The 16,800-nt window shown below is 38.9% G+C and overlaps 1 protein-coding gene across 1 annotated transcript; it reads left to right on the top strand.

The window, feature by feature from the left end:
- Positions 1–5,655: 5,655 nt before the first annotated feature.
- On the top strand, positions 5,656–15,529 carry RRH (retinal pigment epithelium-derived rhodopsin homolog). Its single transcript, XM_059471353.1, has 7 exons — positions 5,656–5,761; positions 9,121–9,311; positions 10,875–10,974; positions 11,651–11,804; positions 12,168–12,336; positions 14,342–14,520; positions 15,400–15,529. Exons 1-7 carry the CDS (start codon positions 5,656–5,658, stop codon positions 15,527–15,529), a joined length of 1,029 nt encoding a protein of 342 aa, XP_059327336.1.
- The last annotated feature ends 1,271 nt before the right edge of the window (positions 15,530–16,800 follow it).

Raw genomic sequence — 16,800 nt, 5'->3', positions numbered from 1 at the left:
TGTGTTGATAGTTTTTTAAATGCATAATGTATAAGAGAGAAGACAGCAGAGTATATTTTGTGAATTTTTCTGTATAAATATTAATGAAAACCAAAGGCATTAAGATGTGGTCCTCTTAGAAGGTGCTGTCTAATGAACAAGACAAGATTAATACTATACTTCAGTCCTCTAATGGTATCTAATTACACTGATATTAAAATGCTAAGGGTTTTTTATTGGCCCTGCATCTCCCCATTAGCCTGTTTCTGTTGAGGTTTTGATGTCCTGGTACTGCACCTCTGGGTTTGTGTAGAGCTGAGGTTAAATAGCTCATCATAGGGCTCCTCTGCACACAATGCTTTCAGTTATGTATTGCTTAGCAAGGCATGACAAAGTCTGCATGGGCCTGGTCTCTTTAAATGGATGGATAATGAGGGTTGTTGGAAAGATAGGGACTGTGTCTTCCTAAGGATGGAGGACACAGGGGTGCCTCTGCTCTGGAACTTTGGAAATAAAATAGGTGAAAATAGAACCCCCTGGATTTCTTTCAGCTGGAGCTAGGAGTCTGTTCACAGACTCTCCTACCAAGCAATTTTCAAAAGGGGTCTGTAGAATAATGTATGTGCAAGTATTTTGAGCATCTTGTTCAGTGTGAGAAAAGTTCCTTTCAGAATTGATTGCACTCTTATGCTTTTTAGTTGATGAATGCAGTAACAGGCAGTTTAGTTAGCTTACTGCTTAACAAAGGCAGCAGGTAATTTCTCAGTACCAGGATTGGACAGTTACTGCATGTTTTAACAAATGTGACCATTACTTCTAATAATGTCAAACAAAACTTGAAAGAGTGAAAAAACAAACAGTAAAGAATTCATTTAAATGTGAATAGATGCTGCAAAGGATAATAGATAAAAATGTTTGTCAGCTTAAAAAATGAAACACAGAATATTGAATTTCTGCTAGATCTGCTTTTGTGAGAAGAATCTGGCTCTAATTTTAACCCCAGGAAATTCAGGAAATGAGGGATTCCATGGGGTTTTTTTCCCTGGTATTGCTACAAGCCTAGCTTTAGCCAGGTCAGTTAAATCCAGAACTGAGAATCATTAGGCTTCTGTTGCTGTGCAGTGCTAGGCCTAAGTGCCTCAGGGCTTTGACGTGAGGCTTTGTAAAATTGCCTTTTATCTAAATTCTTTGCAAGTAATTGCATTTTGGGCATTCCACATTGCAGCTGAACGACACAAACCAAGTGCACCTGCGGTGTCAGTACTTCTGTCCTGTTTGCAGCTGGTTCCTCTGCTGTGCTGGGTTTCCTCACTGATGCTTCAGTAGTGGCAGCTGGCTCGGGTACTCTTTCCTTACTGTTCTGACTTTGAAAGACTAACATAACACAGTCCTCACTCTTACACCCAAAGTCCTCACTCTTACACCCAAATCCCTGCTGCTCTTTGCTATTCTTTAGGGACGTGCTTTTTGCCAGGATGTCAGAAGGCTCCTGCCATGCCTGTGGAGTGCAGGGTGTGACAGGCAGTGTTGGGCTGCAGCAGTGTGGCCTGGCAGCCCAGGAGCAGGCGAGTGTGCCGAGTCTCTCAGCAGATGGAGCAGTGAGTCAGCCTCAGGCGCTGCAAGGGCAAAGCAAAGGCTCTGACCTCTGTGCAGAGGGGCTAAACAGCAATATCCATTGCAGCTCTGGAGGAAAGATTGGCCTCTTGGATACAGGGAAGGGAGCATTATGGCATGGCCTATGCATACAAACAGTGCTGTTTGGATTTTATGCAAATCTCCAGAGAAATCTTAGATCTCCATGGAGGTTGTAGGATGTTAGGATGGAAGAACATATGAGGAATCTGTCCGGATGTGTTTGCCATATGATGATGCCTTTTTTTCATTCTCCATTCTGGGGAAGAGGGGATTTGCAAGGCACATTAAGTCCTTGTTCTGTGTTGTCTTCTCTGTGCCATGGTGTGACCCTGCCCTCCTAATATAAATAAGGTGCTAACAGTAACAGATTAAAATTCAGTCTCAAAAAAATGAAGATGTCTTGTCTGCAGTGTAATGCTGTAATGAACTAAGACGTTCTCTAATTTAATGACACCTTTCTCTCAGTCTTGAACTTCTAATTCAGATTCTATCTGTGAGTCTGTCCCAGTGTTCCTGCTCTAGTAAGTGAAATGTTCTGGATTTATTTATGTGCATAATTACAGATACTCTGCTGCTGCAGAGAATAGGAGAGGGGCTCACAGGTACTGTGACAGAAATAGGTGTGTTGGCAGAAATGGTGAATTTCAAGTAGTTGCAGCGTCTGGGGAAGAAAAGTCAGAGTGCAATCTGAAGTGAGGGGAGTGGGGGTAAGGTGTTACTCTAGCCTCTGGATGACAGTTTGGTGTTCCCTGTATTTATATTCCCATTTCTGGTAGCACATAGCTGAGCCGTGTAAATATCTTTTCATCTGCCACCTGCTCCAGCAGCACAAGGTGGGGTTGCTGTCCTGGAAATTCCTTTGAAGCTCAGGTGGGCTTCAGAGCAGCTCAGTACACAGCAGTAGTGATGTCACCTGTGTCCTCCTCCACTCCCATGGCAGTGTTTGACCCAGGTGTAGGCTCTGACTTTGAGCTGATTTTGAAACTGACACCAGGTGCATCACCAGGATCAGATTGCCTATAAGACCTGGAGCCTTTTGTCCATGCCACAGCAAAATTTTGGAGTCTTTTTTTTTCTTTTTGGGATCCAAATCCTCCTTAAACAGAGGGTAATACATGGTGGTGTATTATAAGGCTTATTGTTACCTAATGAGAATGGCTTTAGTGGCCTTGCATTCCTTATGGAGTTGTTTATTTTCCTTTTGTTTTCTGCAGATGCTGGGATAGGATGGCCCAATGTAGTTCAGAGATTTGCTATATTATTTACAGAAATTTGATGAAGTGCAGAAAATAATTGGGGTATTTTAATGTGAATCTGCACCACTGGGAGTTGTAGAACGGGAAGGATTTTCTCTGGCACTGACTTGTACATGTGGATGTTTGCCTGAAGAAATGGTGGGCTGTTGCACATAGACTGGTGCAAAGTAATTTGCAGTTGTGTAAAGCATTGTCTTGGCAAGGAAGAGCATTGTTTAAAAAAAAAAGCATAGTTATTATGTGATGTATGGCAAGTAAAAATCTTAGTGGGGTCATGCATCTTTCAGGGCTGTCAGGTGAAAATCTCTATGGAGTGAAACTTTTCTAACCAGCAGTTTAAGTCCAGTAAAAGTCTTTGAGAATGAGGAGAAAGAAGTATTCATTTGTTTTCCTTGGGATTTGAACCATTTGCCTCAGTTTTGGAAAAGGTTAAAGGGACGTTTTGCCTTAGAGGGCCCTCCAGTGGTGGAGGGCATAGTAAACATGGGAGGGTTTGGGTTTGGGATGGATTTATAGCAGGGTTACTGGAAACAGGAAGAGGTTTGGGGTTGGTTTTGGTTTCCAATTTATTTATTTTTAATGCAAAAGGTACGTTTCTCTACTCACATGCATTGATATATATTTTACACATAACTGAAAGCAGCTTGCTAAACCTCTAATTGCATTGCCCCACATATATAGGGAGAGACCGGCAAACTGAAGAATGGATTTTAACAGAAGTTACATTTTGCTACTGATCTGGGACAGGTGGGAAGGAAAAGCATCACTTTATAAGGTGCCCCTCTGACACCTGTAAGGCTATGTTATTGAAGGATAAAAACAGCCTGAGGTTTTGGATTTTATCTTCTTATACCAGAAGTAATAAGCAATGTGGTAAGACATATTTTATCTGGCTTAGAAGCTGTGGATTATTTTTCTACTTCAATATTTAATTTCTTGTTTTATCTTTTTGACTTTATTTTATGAACTACGGTGTTGCAGAAGAAGAATACTTTTGATGATGTCTGCCTTTAGTTTTGACTTTTCTCTGTCAATTGTAGTTGCAGTAAAATTAGTCAATTTGAGAAGAGACAGAAACAATTGGTAGATAGGAGGGACTGCATGTATTAGAAAGTTGTATTTAAATCAACAAATATAAAATTTCTTTTGTTAATTGCTACTGTACATCTGGAATCCTATCTGAGTAAAAATAGTAATGGTTTGCTTTTTTGAGACGTTCAACATTGCAAGCTCTGACTTCTGGGGAAGCTGCAAGATCTGAGGTGCTTTTGAGAATCTTGCCAAAGTGTCAGAGGAGGAAAGCAAAGATATCAAATTATTGTCTTGCCAGATTTTTCAGGGCACGACAGTGTTGCACGAGGAAAGTGGCTTCATTGCCAAATGGATCATCTTTCCTTTCAGAGCCCTCGCACCCTGTTCCTGTCTAATCCTCTTCTGACAGGAAAAATACTGTAATAAGACAAACACCCTGAGAGCTGTGAGTGTAGATGTGGGGCATTAAAGGGAACGTTTGCTCGCAGGATTGTGACGCGAGATCATGTGTAGTAATGATGACTAAATGCTGTGACTGCACAAGGTTATGTAAAAATTTTCTTACCTTTATGTTAAAAAAAAAGATGCAGGATGTTTGTTTTGGAGAAGTGAGGAGTGGGAGGGAACACTCTGAGTATTTCACAGGTTAGAGAAGTGAGAGCTCTTCAGGTATACTTTCCATGGCATGACTGTATTCTTTGTTACTGCACCCTTATTGCTGCTCAGAAGGCACAGCCCTAGCCTGGGACCTGCTTCACCTACCACATACAACTGAAGAACCACTGGTGCTCATCTTTGTCACTTTTATACCCAGTATGAATACTGACTGAAGGCAAAAACTGTATGACTGAGGGGGAACAGTTGCTTTCTGATGCTCTGCATAAGTCCTTTGGGCAAGGACTTATGGCAGCTATTATTTATGCAGGGTTTTTAAAAGAGTCTTTGCTTTGGTGTGCTGGTACCTCATCATTGGAGGGAAGAAAACATGAGCTTTTGCTGCTCAGATCTTTGAAGAATGTCCAGTTAGATGCTTTGAAAAATTTGCCCAAAGTAAGCTCTCATGTATTGTGTTTAGGAGAGGGAGGCATATTCAACAACTTTTCTATAGACCAGGCTATTTTAGAGATGTAGCAGCTGAGTTTTCTGGAAGTCATGCTTCACTTAGGAAAATGCTGGAATGTATTTTTCTTGTGTCTTTGTCAGAGTTTAAATCAAACAAAGAACCTTGAAGAAGTAAGTCTTTAAAGATTTGAAGGGATGGGCTTTAGAGTAAATGTATTCTGTTTTTAAGGAAACTGACATTTGTCTCTTCATGCTGTACTGCAGGTTTTTGTGCTTTGTGCGAGATGGGAATTAGTTCCAAGCCAGGCTGATGATTGATTGAACTGAGTCAACTTTTGTTGAGGTTTCGAAAGCATTGCACAAGAGGTTTGAGGGGAAAAAGTTTGGGGGCATGTGACAGTTAATCTCATTAGCAGTAAGAATGAAGTTTAAGCACACTGTTCAAAATTTACTCAATTCTGTGCTGCTCTTTGTTTTAATTAACAATCTCTTGCATAGATTGGGAGTGTAAACTTCTTTCCACTTTAGTCCAATTAAATCATACTTGGGAGCTGTCAGTGGTGGGGGGAACTCCTCCCTATCCCCTTTCTTTTAATTGTTTAGTGAGTCTGTTGAATAATGGAAGAATTTGCCTGACAAGGTTTTGTAGTGTTTAGTCTTCTTGATGAATTATTTCAGAGGATAGACGACAATGCATTGGAATGATTCATCCAATTCCTCAGAAAGTGACAATGAAGCTCATTCAGCCTTTACACAGACTGAGCACAACATAGTTGCAGCTTACTTAATAACAGCAGGTATGGGCATTGGCAAATTGTTGCATAACTTTTTAAAATAGAACTTGTAGATCTGAATGCTCATTTTGTACAGTAATAGGGATGGTATTTCTTTTTGTGTTAGACAGCTGTCTGATGGCTTTTCTCCATGTTTACTGACAAGTTAGCAATCAGCTGCCTGACTGAAATATTCAAAAACACTTAAAGGGTGCAGAATCTAAGTTTTCTGCTCTATATTTGAAGGCAGCGTTGTGTCTCAAAAAATACATTTTGTTGATATGTAATTATAGAAGAGTGTGAGAATTAGTTTCTGCCAGCTTGCAAAATGGATAAAAATAGGGCATAGCTGTCACATCTTGCATTTTTCTGTGATGTGCTCTAAGCTATCTTGAGGTTTCTCCTGGGCCACATGTTTGTAGCAATATATGTGTAGTCTGAGCATGTGAGCGGGTGTCTGTTAGGGGGATGTAAGGGGAAGGGTTGGAATGTGACTTAGAGGGAGGGAGCTGGTCATTAATCAGAGAAGAGCAGATTCCAGTTGCAGCTGTATTTTTCACCAATGACACGTGTTGGAAAAGCATGCTGTGAAGCTTTACATCGTGTTTTATCCCTGTGACTGCAGTGGTCTTTGGCTAAACTTGAATGATTATAAAATTATTCTTATTCTCTCCTTAAAAACTTATTCATTGTATTACCACAGCTTTTTCAGTAGTGCTTTTCTGAAGCAGTGACTGCCATAGTAAGGAAATATCCAGCTAACCAAAACCGAAACCTACTGTGTTTAAAAACAGGCCTTCTGTACCTTTATTATGGAAAATCAAATCAGTTTACCCTTTATTCATTGACTGTACCACAAATTTTTCCAAGTTGTAGTTAGATTTTAAAATACTGTAAAATATTAATGTATTTTACATTTATATGAAATAGTATTGCTGATGGTTGCAGTGTATTTAGCATATATGTCTGAAATGATGAGTATCAAATGGCTGTGCTGGAAAAGTGGGTATTTTTGGATGCAAAGACAATAATTTATTTAAGGTCTTTGGAGAAATTAATAGAACAGCTACACAGAGCAGTAGGCTTCTTAAGAAGCTGTAGAGATAAATAATTGCCAAGTATTGGAAGCCTAGACATACATCTTATATTTTTATTAACATTGATTATGTAGTATGTAACAAGGTGATATTTTCAGATAGTTTTAACCAGCTGGTCAAACAGTTCGGGATCAAAGCTATCATTGGTGATCATAGGGTATCAATGGAATTAGCCAGAATCAAGCCAGCTCTTCTTTCTTAATCTTGCATGGAAATTAAATGTCATGGGGAAAAAAAGTTGGATTACTTTGCAGTTTTAGGTTTTTTTCAATTTTTTATTTCTAATTATAGTTGGGGAGTCTAATAAATCTTTACTTTCTTAATGAGAAATGTTTTTGACAATGAAGTCCATAAAATATTTGAAAGTATGATTGATTGCTTTGCACCAGCCTTACCACAGCAAATTTCACATCTGGAAGATTTAAGCCTTGTTAATAGGCAGAAATGTTAAAATTAAAAAGAAGTCTGGGTGCAGTGTTCATCATTATGCTGCTCTTTAAAGGATTTAAGTGTTTCTCTCTTGTTTTCTGGGAAGGAATTGGTTGTTAAGCATTACACTGGTCAGTGTATTCAATTTTGTATTCAATTTTGTTATGACAGCAGGGATACTCAGGCTGCAGCAAGCTCTGCTGCCTCATGGATGTCTTTCTGCTTATAGTGGTGAATGCTCTGGTATCATTTTAAAATGCTAGCTGGAAAGGTAAAGTCCATGTTATACATGTACCTGGTATTTTTACTTTGATGCTACTACCCAACATTGACATGTCTCACCCTAAACTGTCCCTAACCACCATACCTACACATTCCAAGGGATGGCAGCTCAACCACTTTCATGGGCAGCCTGTTCCAGTGCTTGATAATCCTTTCAGTGAAGAAATTTTTCCTCATATCCAAAATTTCTCTTCCCTGGTGCAACTTGAGGCTATTTCTTCTCACCCTGTCACTTGTTTCCTGGGAGAAGAGACTGACCACCACCTGGCTTCACTTCTTTTCAGATGGTTGTAGAGAACAAAAAGGTCACCTTGACCCTTCTTTTCTCCAGGCTGAACAACCCCAGCTCCCTCAGCTGCTCCTCATAAGATTTGTGCTCCAGCACTTTGACCAGCTTCAATGCTCTTTTAATGGACACTGCTTAACTGCTACCTGGAGAAACTTCATTCATTTGCTTGACCTGTTCCTCAGAAACAAAGATAATTTCTTGTATCGATGTGTTTTTTCTCACTTTGTTCAAGATGGAATCTGTCTTTCGTCTTATATTTTGTTTTTCAAAACAAAATTCTTTTTTTGCTCTATTATTAGTTTAATTTAGTGATAATAACATTTTTAATTAATACAGGTTCCACTTTTTCTTCCCTGTTTTTCACTGCCTCCCCTCTCCCCCCTTTACTTCTAAGGCTGGACTCTGAATTATTAAATTTAAGTATGTCTAGAAGGATCTTTTCTTCACCCTGAGGATACGAGTTTACAGTCCTGTTGTATGTCTGATTTCATTATTGGTAGCTGTAATATCTGTTAAAACTTGCCTCATAAGAAGCCTGTGTTATTAAACTTGTAATTCTCCTTTGCTCCCTCTCTCCCAAGAGATGATGCTATCTGTCAACAGGAGACTTGACAGAACTAGCACTGCATGTGGATTTTTTATGTGGTGTTCATTTCAGATCAGATCCTCAGCTCCTTGTTTATTTAAATTTTAGGAGCACATAGGATCAGTGTCATTCCTGAAATGTGTGAGTATATGAATATGATAGATGATGACATCTGTGGGGCCAAAAGATGTTGGATCTCCAACAGGAGACCTGCACCTGAGAACAGACATCCTTGATGGTGTTAAAAGAGAGATAGCTGCGGGGTAATTATTATTTTGCCTCATTTGATTTTAAAATTACTGAATCTCAGGGGTTGGCAGGGGCCTTCTTCTAGATCAGGTGCATAAATTTTTTTATAACCTTTTTTTTACCAGTCACCAACCTGGATTCTTTACCATGGAGGTCAGCACTGTACTTGGTGGCCAGAGTGTGTCAAGTGTAATCCTAGATGCATTTGAATTTCTATTCTGCTTGTTGTCATTGCATCAAAAGTCTCGTTGGCTGAATGCATGTGAAGGTTGCCTAATTGGAAAAGCTTTTTTCTCTTTTTCAGGTGTCTATCTTCTTTGCAAACTTGTACTTGACTGAAAATAAATCCCTTTTGGGACTTCCATATTACAATAGGCTGCATTTTCTTCTGCATGTGTTTTGCTGGCTGGTGTGTACCTTTTGTAAAGTTTTCCTTTTTCTGTTTTTGCAGGAGTGATAAGCATTCTCAGTAACATTGTTGTGTTAGGCATCTTTGTTAAGTACAAAGAGCTTCGGACAGCAACCAACGCAATTATTATCAACTTGGCTTTTACTGATATTGGTGTTAGTGGCATTGGTTACCCCATGTCTGCTGCCTCAGACCTGCATGGAAGCTGGAAATTTGGATATACTGGATGCCAGGTATTGCAATTCAGTTAGAGAGAAAGTTTCAGCACTTAAAATCAAACTGAGAAATAAGTAATGGTTCTGCCTCGTGTTATTTTAAGGGATAAGGTGGAGATGCAGAATGTGACTCTGGACCTGAAGCTGATGTTCTCTGATGTCAGCAATTTCTGGAGATGGTACTTTGTGTGAATTTCCCTTTAAGCTTATATTTACAATCTGAAAACATTAAAGTGTAACCTTATATCTATCAACTAGGCATTTTAAAATAGCTTTAAGGAGGGTTACAAAATCAATTCCTAAAATGAAGATGATTGTAGTAGCACAGGTACATTTGATAATTTTGCTGAGAGCTAAAAAACTTTGATAGTGGCTACTATTTTGATGGTGAGGTTGACAGATCTTGGTGAGTTGTTCTTGGCAAATTTGTGTCCTTTTTGGATGGGACTAATAGGATATCCAATGTAAAGGCCTCTAAGGTTTTTAGTCTCCATTAAAGATTTAGCCTACTTTTAAGAGCTGCCTATTTTTAAGAGTAGACTGACTGAAAAACATATACTTCCATAGCAGAGAGATGGTGGCCTTTGCTCACTGTGTATTATGATTTTAATTTACATAATTGATAGGTTGTTGGGCTTAAGTGCCCATGAATATGAGTAGTAATGTGAAAGCATGTACTGAAAATGTGTCATAAGGCAAACATTTTGGACATTTATCTAACAGATGCTTATCACAATCTGACATCACTTGCCTCAGTAGACACTACCTTCACAGTCAAAATTCAGTCATTGTTTGGCAGGAAGCCTCACTTTTAACATCTTTGGGTGATGAGAGATTGACTTGTGGTGTGTTCAGATTGATGAGAGATCTCACTGATTTGAGAGTTAAGACCACTTGAAGCACAGCTCATGTCAACCTAAACCAAATGATTCCTGTGATCTGAGATGGCTGAATGCCATCTGTTATAATTGCTGGTGGCATGTGTTCTGACTCAGGGCTCTGTATTACTGAGTGCCAGTGGTAACACAGCCCTCCCAGTCATCCTTCCTGGTCAGGCTTCCCATGGGATGACCAGGCAGATGCATTTGGAGCATGTTGGGGTTGCAGCATGTGTTGTTCTGTGCAAAAGATTTGACACACTTAAAAATGGAGCCGGAGGGAGTAAATCAGTGGGCCACATCTGTGAAATCATCATAACAGATGAAAGAGTGATAATTCAGAACCTCATGTTTGCTAAAGCTGTAACTCTTTCTGATGGACCAAATGCTCCTCAGGTTTCCTTAACATATATTGATAACATGAAATAAACCCCTCCAAACTCTGAATCTCAAGATTTACTTATTCAAGGACAGTGTTTCTTTGATTTTGAGACTTTAGGATTTCTAATGTGCACACAAGCAGATGCTTTTGAAATATTTACTTTCTAATGAGCCACCTTCAAATTGTCTGCATTGAAATAAGACCTTTAAGACCTTGCTTATGGAAGAGAACTCTGGTGGAATTGTGTTGATTCAGCTTTGTGCTTGCATCTTTGAAAGGTTTCTCAGAAATTGTTTTCTTGCTTGTTTGTTTTAATTTCAGATCTATGCTGCCTTAAATATCTTTTTTGGGATGGCGAGTATTGGTTTGCTGACTGTTGTTGCTATTGATCGTTACCTGACCATCTGCAGGCCTGATATAGGTACTGACTTAGGGTCAAAACTCAGTCACTGTTGGGAGGAATAAAATTCTGATTTGATTGCATTGTTTTCTCATGAATGACTCCATAGTTACAGTGCTGGGCAGAACTTGAACCTACAGTACCTGGTTAAGTAAGTTACCTAGTTGGCATACTGCTCATTAAAGTGAAAAATTCATCATTAGGCTGTTACTCTGTTTATAAATTGTGTTTTTATGGCCATTTTCAGTCTTTAGAGGGCCACACCCATACAGTGAAGCACACAAAAAGCCGCTGGCTGTGTCAGGTTTTGACCTCTGTCAAGCAGGTGTGTGCCTCTGTTAACGTCCCCTGGGTGTTTTTCTCTCCTCTGTTGCAGCTGTGTTGTAACAGTTAATTCCTCCCCTGCAATCTTCCAAGGATGTACTTGAATGCAGTGTTGCATAATAAGCTTTTGGCGTGGGGTTGGGATCAGGTATTACCTGTATGCTGAGTTGGAATGGGTGATGGTGTTCAAGTGGCTTTAAAGGCTGCAAGGACTGAGATGTGAGGCAGCAGAATGAAAACAGGTATGCTACAGTGTTTGGGACTGGAAAGGGTCTATATTAGCTCCTTATGTGCTTGTTGGAAGCCACTCGTCACTCTAGTTTGACACTGGGAAGAAGCAGCAGGTGAGAATTGTGTCTGTGCTTGGCTGCAGGAAGAAGAATGACCACCCGTAGCTATGCCACTCTCATCCTTGCTGCCTGGATAAATGCAGTCTTCTGGTCTTCCATGCCTACTGCAGGCTGGGCCAGCTATGCTCCCGATCCCACCGGGGCAACGTGCACAGTAAATTGGAGGAAAAATGATGCGTAAGATTCCCCCTCACACTTTCTTTTGACTTTGCTGCCTCACTGGAGTCTAAGATTGTTTAACTCACTGCTGTAGGAGCATAACTTCTTTCTGAACTATGCAGTAAAATTTTTAACAAAAATTTAAAACAATAGAAATAACATAGTGCAAGTTTAGCAAAAAACCCCATAGGAGCTGAGATATTGTTCAAAACTTCAATACTTGTACTTTCTAATAAAAAAAACTTAGCTAAAGAAAATTTTCCTTATTATTTTAGATCTTGTTGCAAAATGTCATAATCAAATCAAAATATCAAATTCTTTGGTAACTTTTCCTGGATGGCTATTTGTAAGTTACTTTATTTTGTTTTTCTGTCTTATCAGGTCCTTTATTTCCTACACAATGAGTGTAATTGCTGTTAATTTTGTTGTGCCCTTAACAGTCATGTTTTACTGTTATTACAATGTTTCCCGGACAATGAAACAATATGCCAGCAGTAATTGCCTGGAGAGCATTAACATAGATTGGTCTGACCAAGTAGATGTGACAAAGGTAAATGAGTGCATGTTTTGTTTTAAGCATGTTCTTTGTGCTAAAGTCCTAGTTGCAAAGGGATGATGCAGTCTTTTAAGTATTTCAGTTTCCTACATTCCCCCTTTTCTTTTATACTAAATATTAGCTGATACTAAGCCTTGGTGAAAACGCTTAGCTTGACTTACCACACTAAATTCTTTATTTTTGGTCTAATACCCTTTCCAGATGAATAGCTGCTTTAAAGGCTGGGAACACTGAATTTTCCTTGCTTCTCTCCTCTGTCATTACCTAGAAATGTACCTCCAAGGTGCCTTAGGAGAACTTTTATTCTGTGTCTGCAGAGTCCTTAGGCTTCCTGCTTGCTTCACAGATGTGTCTGGTCTGAAATGGACTGGTCAACTCTCACTTGAACTTGTGGCCTAGGAATGAGAGTGCATTTCCAGCTCCCGAGCTGTGTAGTTCCAGTCCCTTGTTCTTTTCAGTCTGTTGAGCTTATCTCTTATGTAAGCAGTAGCAAATGTGAGTTATGGCCTGAAATGATATATCCTGCCTGGACAGTTGACATTCTTTTAATGTATAAAAGTCCTTGAGAAATCTTGAAGTTCACCAGCTCCTTTGATTTTGTGTAAAAATGTGATTTATGGTTGGGCATGATGAAAAAGTGAGAGAGAATTGGACAGAAGAGTATGTACCTATGTTTTTGAATTACTTATCAGTGCAAACAGCATTCCTTGGAAAACTTTCTCATTGCTAAGTTCTGAGGAATAGTATTTTTACATAAAAAGAGTAATTTGAGTGTTTTACTTTTGTGAAGAACTTTCAGAATACTTGAAACTGAGGATTCAGGTAAAAATTTAGACTCATGTTTGTGAAGAAAATGCATTTTTCCTATTTTGAAGTTGAAGACACTAAGTTCTAATAATAAAAAGGAGAAAAAAATACTTTGGAGTTAAGCAATGTCATTGTTTAGAACTGGACTAGTATGTGCTTTTTGAAAATTAGCCTCCTCTAAGTTTTGTATGCACCAAACTTTTAAATGAAAGGGTTCTTTCTTACATTTTGGTATTGTGTTTGCATTTAAATAAGGATCTTCTGTGACAGTCGCTGCTTGTGTATTGATTGTCCTCTAGAGCAGCTCATACAAAGTAGCTGTTTATTTCTTGTTTCTCATTTTGTTCATCTCTGAAAGACTAACTGGGAGCAGCACTAGGGAATCCTGTGTGTATGCAGCCCTGCAGATCTGGTTGGTTTTCTAGTGGTTTGTTTTGTCCTCTTGATGCATTTGAGATTTCCCTTCCAGTTTCCACTGCTGATTCATGTCCCTGACAAAATCCAGAAAAGTCTGTCTCAGCTGATGACCTCTCCTACCCTCTGCTACCCCTAGTTTGTCAGGTCTGGCTGTGGCATGGCATGTCCTGGGGCATGAGCCCCAAGATGCCCAGGTTGTTCTCTCTGCAGGCAGGCAGAGAAGACATGACAGCTCAGATACCTCCTCTGTATCATTCTTGAACATGTCTATAATGCTTCATTAAACCAAGCAGAGACTTCTGGGTTCCTCAACTATATGTCGTAGAACATTTGCTTTCTTTTATTTAATGGTACCATAATTAAGCCTTATGAAACACTTTTATTAACAGCCAAATTAAATATTTGGCTTAAATTTTCGTCTCTGTTCATATTTATTGTTTGCAATAGTGACTTGTTATGGAGGTCATAATTCATGTGTGAAGTCCTCTCTGGTAATTTAAACTGCTGATGGGCAGATTCAACATAATGAGTAGTGCTGATTTTGAAGGAATATTGTATGTAATGAAATGCAACATGCAGCGAGGTGTGCTATTAAGTCCCCAAAGCAAGATTTCAGTGTAAACTGTCAGAATGTGTCAGGCATGCTTGTTTATATGTTATTTAATTCAGGATAGCTCTGTTTTCACCTAGGTGTGTGCTTTTGTTATGAGGTTTTGCTGTGAGGTCTTCATCTTGAGATAATATTGGTTATGTATCTGTTCCTCTCGTTTTACAGATGTCTGTTGTGATGATTATCATGTTCTTGGTGGCATGGTCTCCATATTCTATTGTGTGTTTGTGGTCTTCCTTTGGAGACCCAAAGAAAATTTCTCCTGCAATGGCCATCATAGCTCCTCTCTTTGCAAAATCTTCCACATTCTATAACCCCTGCATTTATGTCATTGCAAACAAAAAGTAAGTTTTCTGAAATATGTCTATTTCATGATTTTAGCATATCATCTGAGTATAGAAGGATCACCTGTAAAACATGGCAAGCTGATTAGTGAAGAGCAAAGGGTATGGCACTGTTACTGAAGATGACCTTTTATAAGCCTAAAGTAAATTGTTATCATCATCATCACAACATCCTGAACTGATACATATTTTTGAGAACATACTAACATAGCTTTTGAAAGTCCCACTTGTGTTTTCTCAAGGGGATTCAGTACAGAATTTATGTTGCATCAGTAGTAAACTGGTTTTATTGACTGTGGCCTAAGTGTGTGGTCTTAGTGACATGTAACTGGTGTAGATTTTCGTGTTTGATTTGGGATGTATCATATTCCAATGGATTAGAATGGATTGACCCTTTTCATTAAAGTAAATAGGTTAAGCCTATTCTGATTTGAGCAAGCATAACAAATGCTCTAATCAAGCCAGTGCCTCTGACTGAGGACTGTGTTTTGCAAAGAGGCATTCTTCCCATCTCTGCCACCAACCTTCAAGCAGAGCCTGTGAACTCTGCCTAGGTGCACATACCTGCTGAGTCAATGGAAAAACATCTTTTTTCCCATTCTGTGAGTTCATCTTTGTTATGGATGTATTCTCTCCTGGGATAAACAAAAGCTGCTGTGATCCCTATTTAAGAAATGAAATTAGCTTTACACTCCGTACCTGGAAGTGTAAAAGACCCAGGTCCTTTTGAATTCCAAATACATGTTTTTTTATTAAGTCCATTCTACTAAAATTGAGAACTATTGCAACAGTTAAGACCATCTTACCAAAATTTTCCCTTCTCTTTGGTTCTCCAGCTAATCTCTGATCTTTCTGTTTCCCCTTTTCTGCCCTTGGCAGGTTTCGGAGGGCGATCCTGGCAATGGTGCGCTGTCAGACAAGGCAAGAGATAACCATAAACAATGCTTTGCCCATGAGTGTGTCGCAAAGTGCACTGACATCGCAGAACTCCAGTCATTTGCCTGCATAAGTTACATGGAAAGGAGTGAAATCTGGGTTCAAGTTAATTCATCTTTTGGACAATTTCTTTTTGAATAATAATCTTTCCCAGCTAGCTGGTTTGTGTTACTTGCAGTAATCTTTTTAGAGAAGCTAAGGAGACAAAACCTGTCAAGACTTTAGTTTTTGAGAGTGAGGTTTATTGGTCCAATATGTCTGTCCCAAACAAAAAAGGGTAGCAAAGTGGCCACTGTGACTCTTGCAGAGCTAGACAAGGTGACAAAGGGGCCAGGAAAGACAGAACTTCAAAGTTCTTCGGTTCAATAATCCCAGATTTTTCTTATGTATTAATTCATTTCATGAGGTACTTTCCACCAGGTTCCCTTGAAAGTTTTTCAGATTTCAAATATTCTGAATACTCCCTATGGCTATATGACTTGGTATATGTCCATACCAATTGTCCATGTTCATATGTTTTGCAAAGTTCTGTTTCTGTGAATATGTTAGGGTGTCAAAATATCTACACTGATAGTGTAAATATTTGGTTTTGGTTTTAGGGTTTTGAAGGAATTTCAGCATATTTAAAGTATTTTTAAAAATTTGACTGATAGAACCAAATTAATTTGTAGTAAAGACAGCTTTTGTTTTGTAAGTAGCATGTTTCTTTCTAGTGCTTGTGACTCCACAGCAAATCCTGAAAATGTGACAAAATGTACCCTAAAGCTTCTCACTTGGTTGGTGCATAAAACTGAGTAAATATTTATGGTAATTTCTCATGACTTCTAAGTCAGTCTTATGTTTATGTAAGTCTGATGTTTGATTTTCAAAAAATATCTTTGTCAGTATGAGCAGTGGATTTGTTCAGGGTGAAAAAGATGACTGCATAGGTTTAGCTTCAACTATTATGTGTGTGTGCATATGCAGTTTGGCTTTGCAATGTAAAACTTAAAGGATATATGTATTTTTGGCAAAAGCCTGTTTTTATGGGATTTTTTAAAAGCTCTGGAATCTAGGCTTCCTATGAATTTGCCATTTTCAGTATTAAAGAAAATGCCATGTAATATCCTCATGGTGTACTAGATTTCCTTCAGGAACTTTGGAACACTTTATAGACAGTATAATATATGCACTGCCTCTTAGAAGAAAAGAGATATTTTATTACACACTAACTTTACAATCTACACATTAAAACAACCTTGGAACATGGCTGGATGTGATTTGAAGCAGTGTGTTCTGACAGAGGAAAGAGTGAGCTGCTTTAACTGATGGCATTCGGGATACATTTGAAGGTTAAGCAACCAC

The sequence above is a fragment of the Ammospiza nelsoni genome, chromosome 4, assembly GCF_027579445.1.
Source record: "Ammospiza nelsoni isolate bAmmNel1 chromosome 4, bAmmNel1.pri, whole genome shotgun sequence".
In the NCBI taxonomy this organism is placed as follows: domain Eukaryota; kingdom Metazoa; phylum Chordata; class Aves; order Passeriformes; family Passerellidae; genus Ammospiza; species Ammospiza nelsoni.
Note: the sequence above shows the minus strand (reverse complement) of the source record. Positions and strands in the feature narration are given on the sequence as shown.

What these genes read in the sequence shown, in the direction of transcription:
- RRH (XM_059471353.1), top strand. Translation starts at nt 5,656, where the DNA reads ATGCATTGGAATGATTCATCCAATTCCTCAGAAAGTGACAATGAAGCT. An exon ending in CATCTGCAGGCCTGATATAG is followed by an intron (nt 10,975 to 11,650) that starts GTACTGACTTAG and finishes GCTTGGCTGCAG; the next exon opens with GAAGAAGAATGACCACCCGT. An exon ending in AATTGGAGGAAAAATGATGC is followed by an intron (nt 11,805 to 12,167) that starts GTAAGATTCCCC and finishes CTGTCTTATCAG; the next exon opens with GTCCTTTATTTCCTACACAA.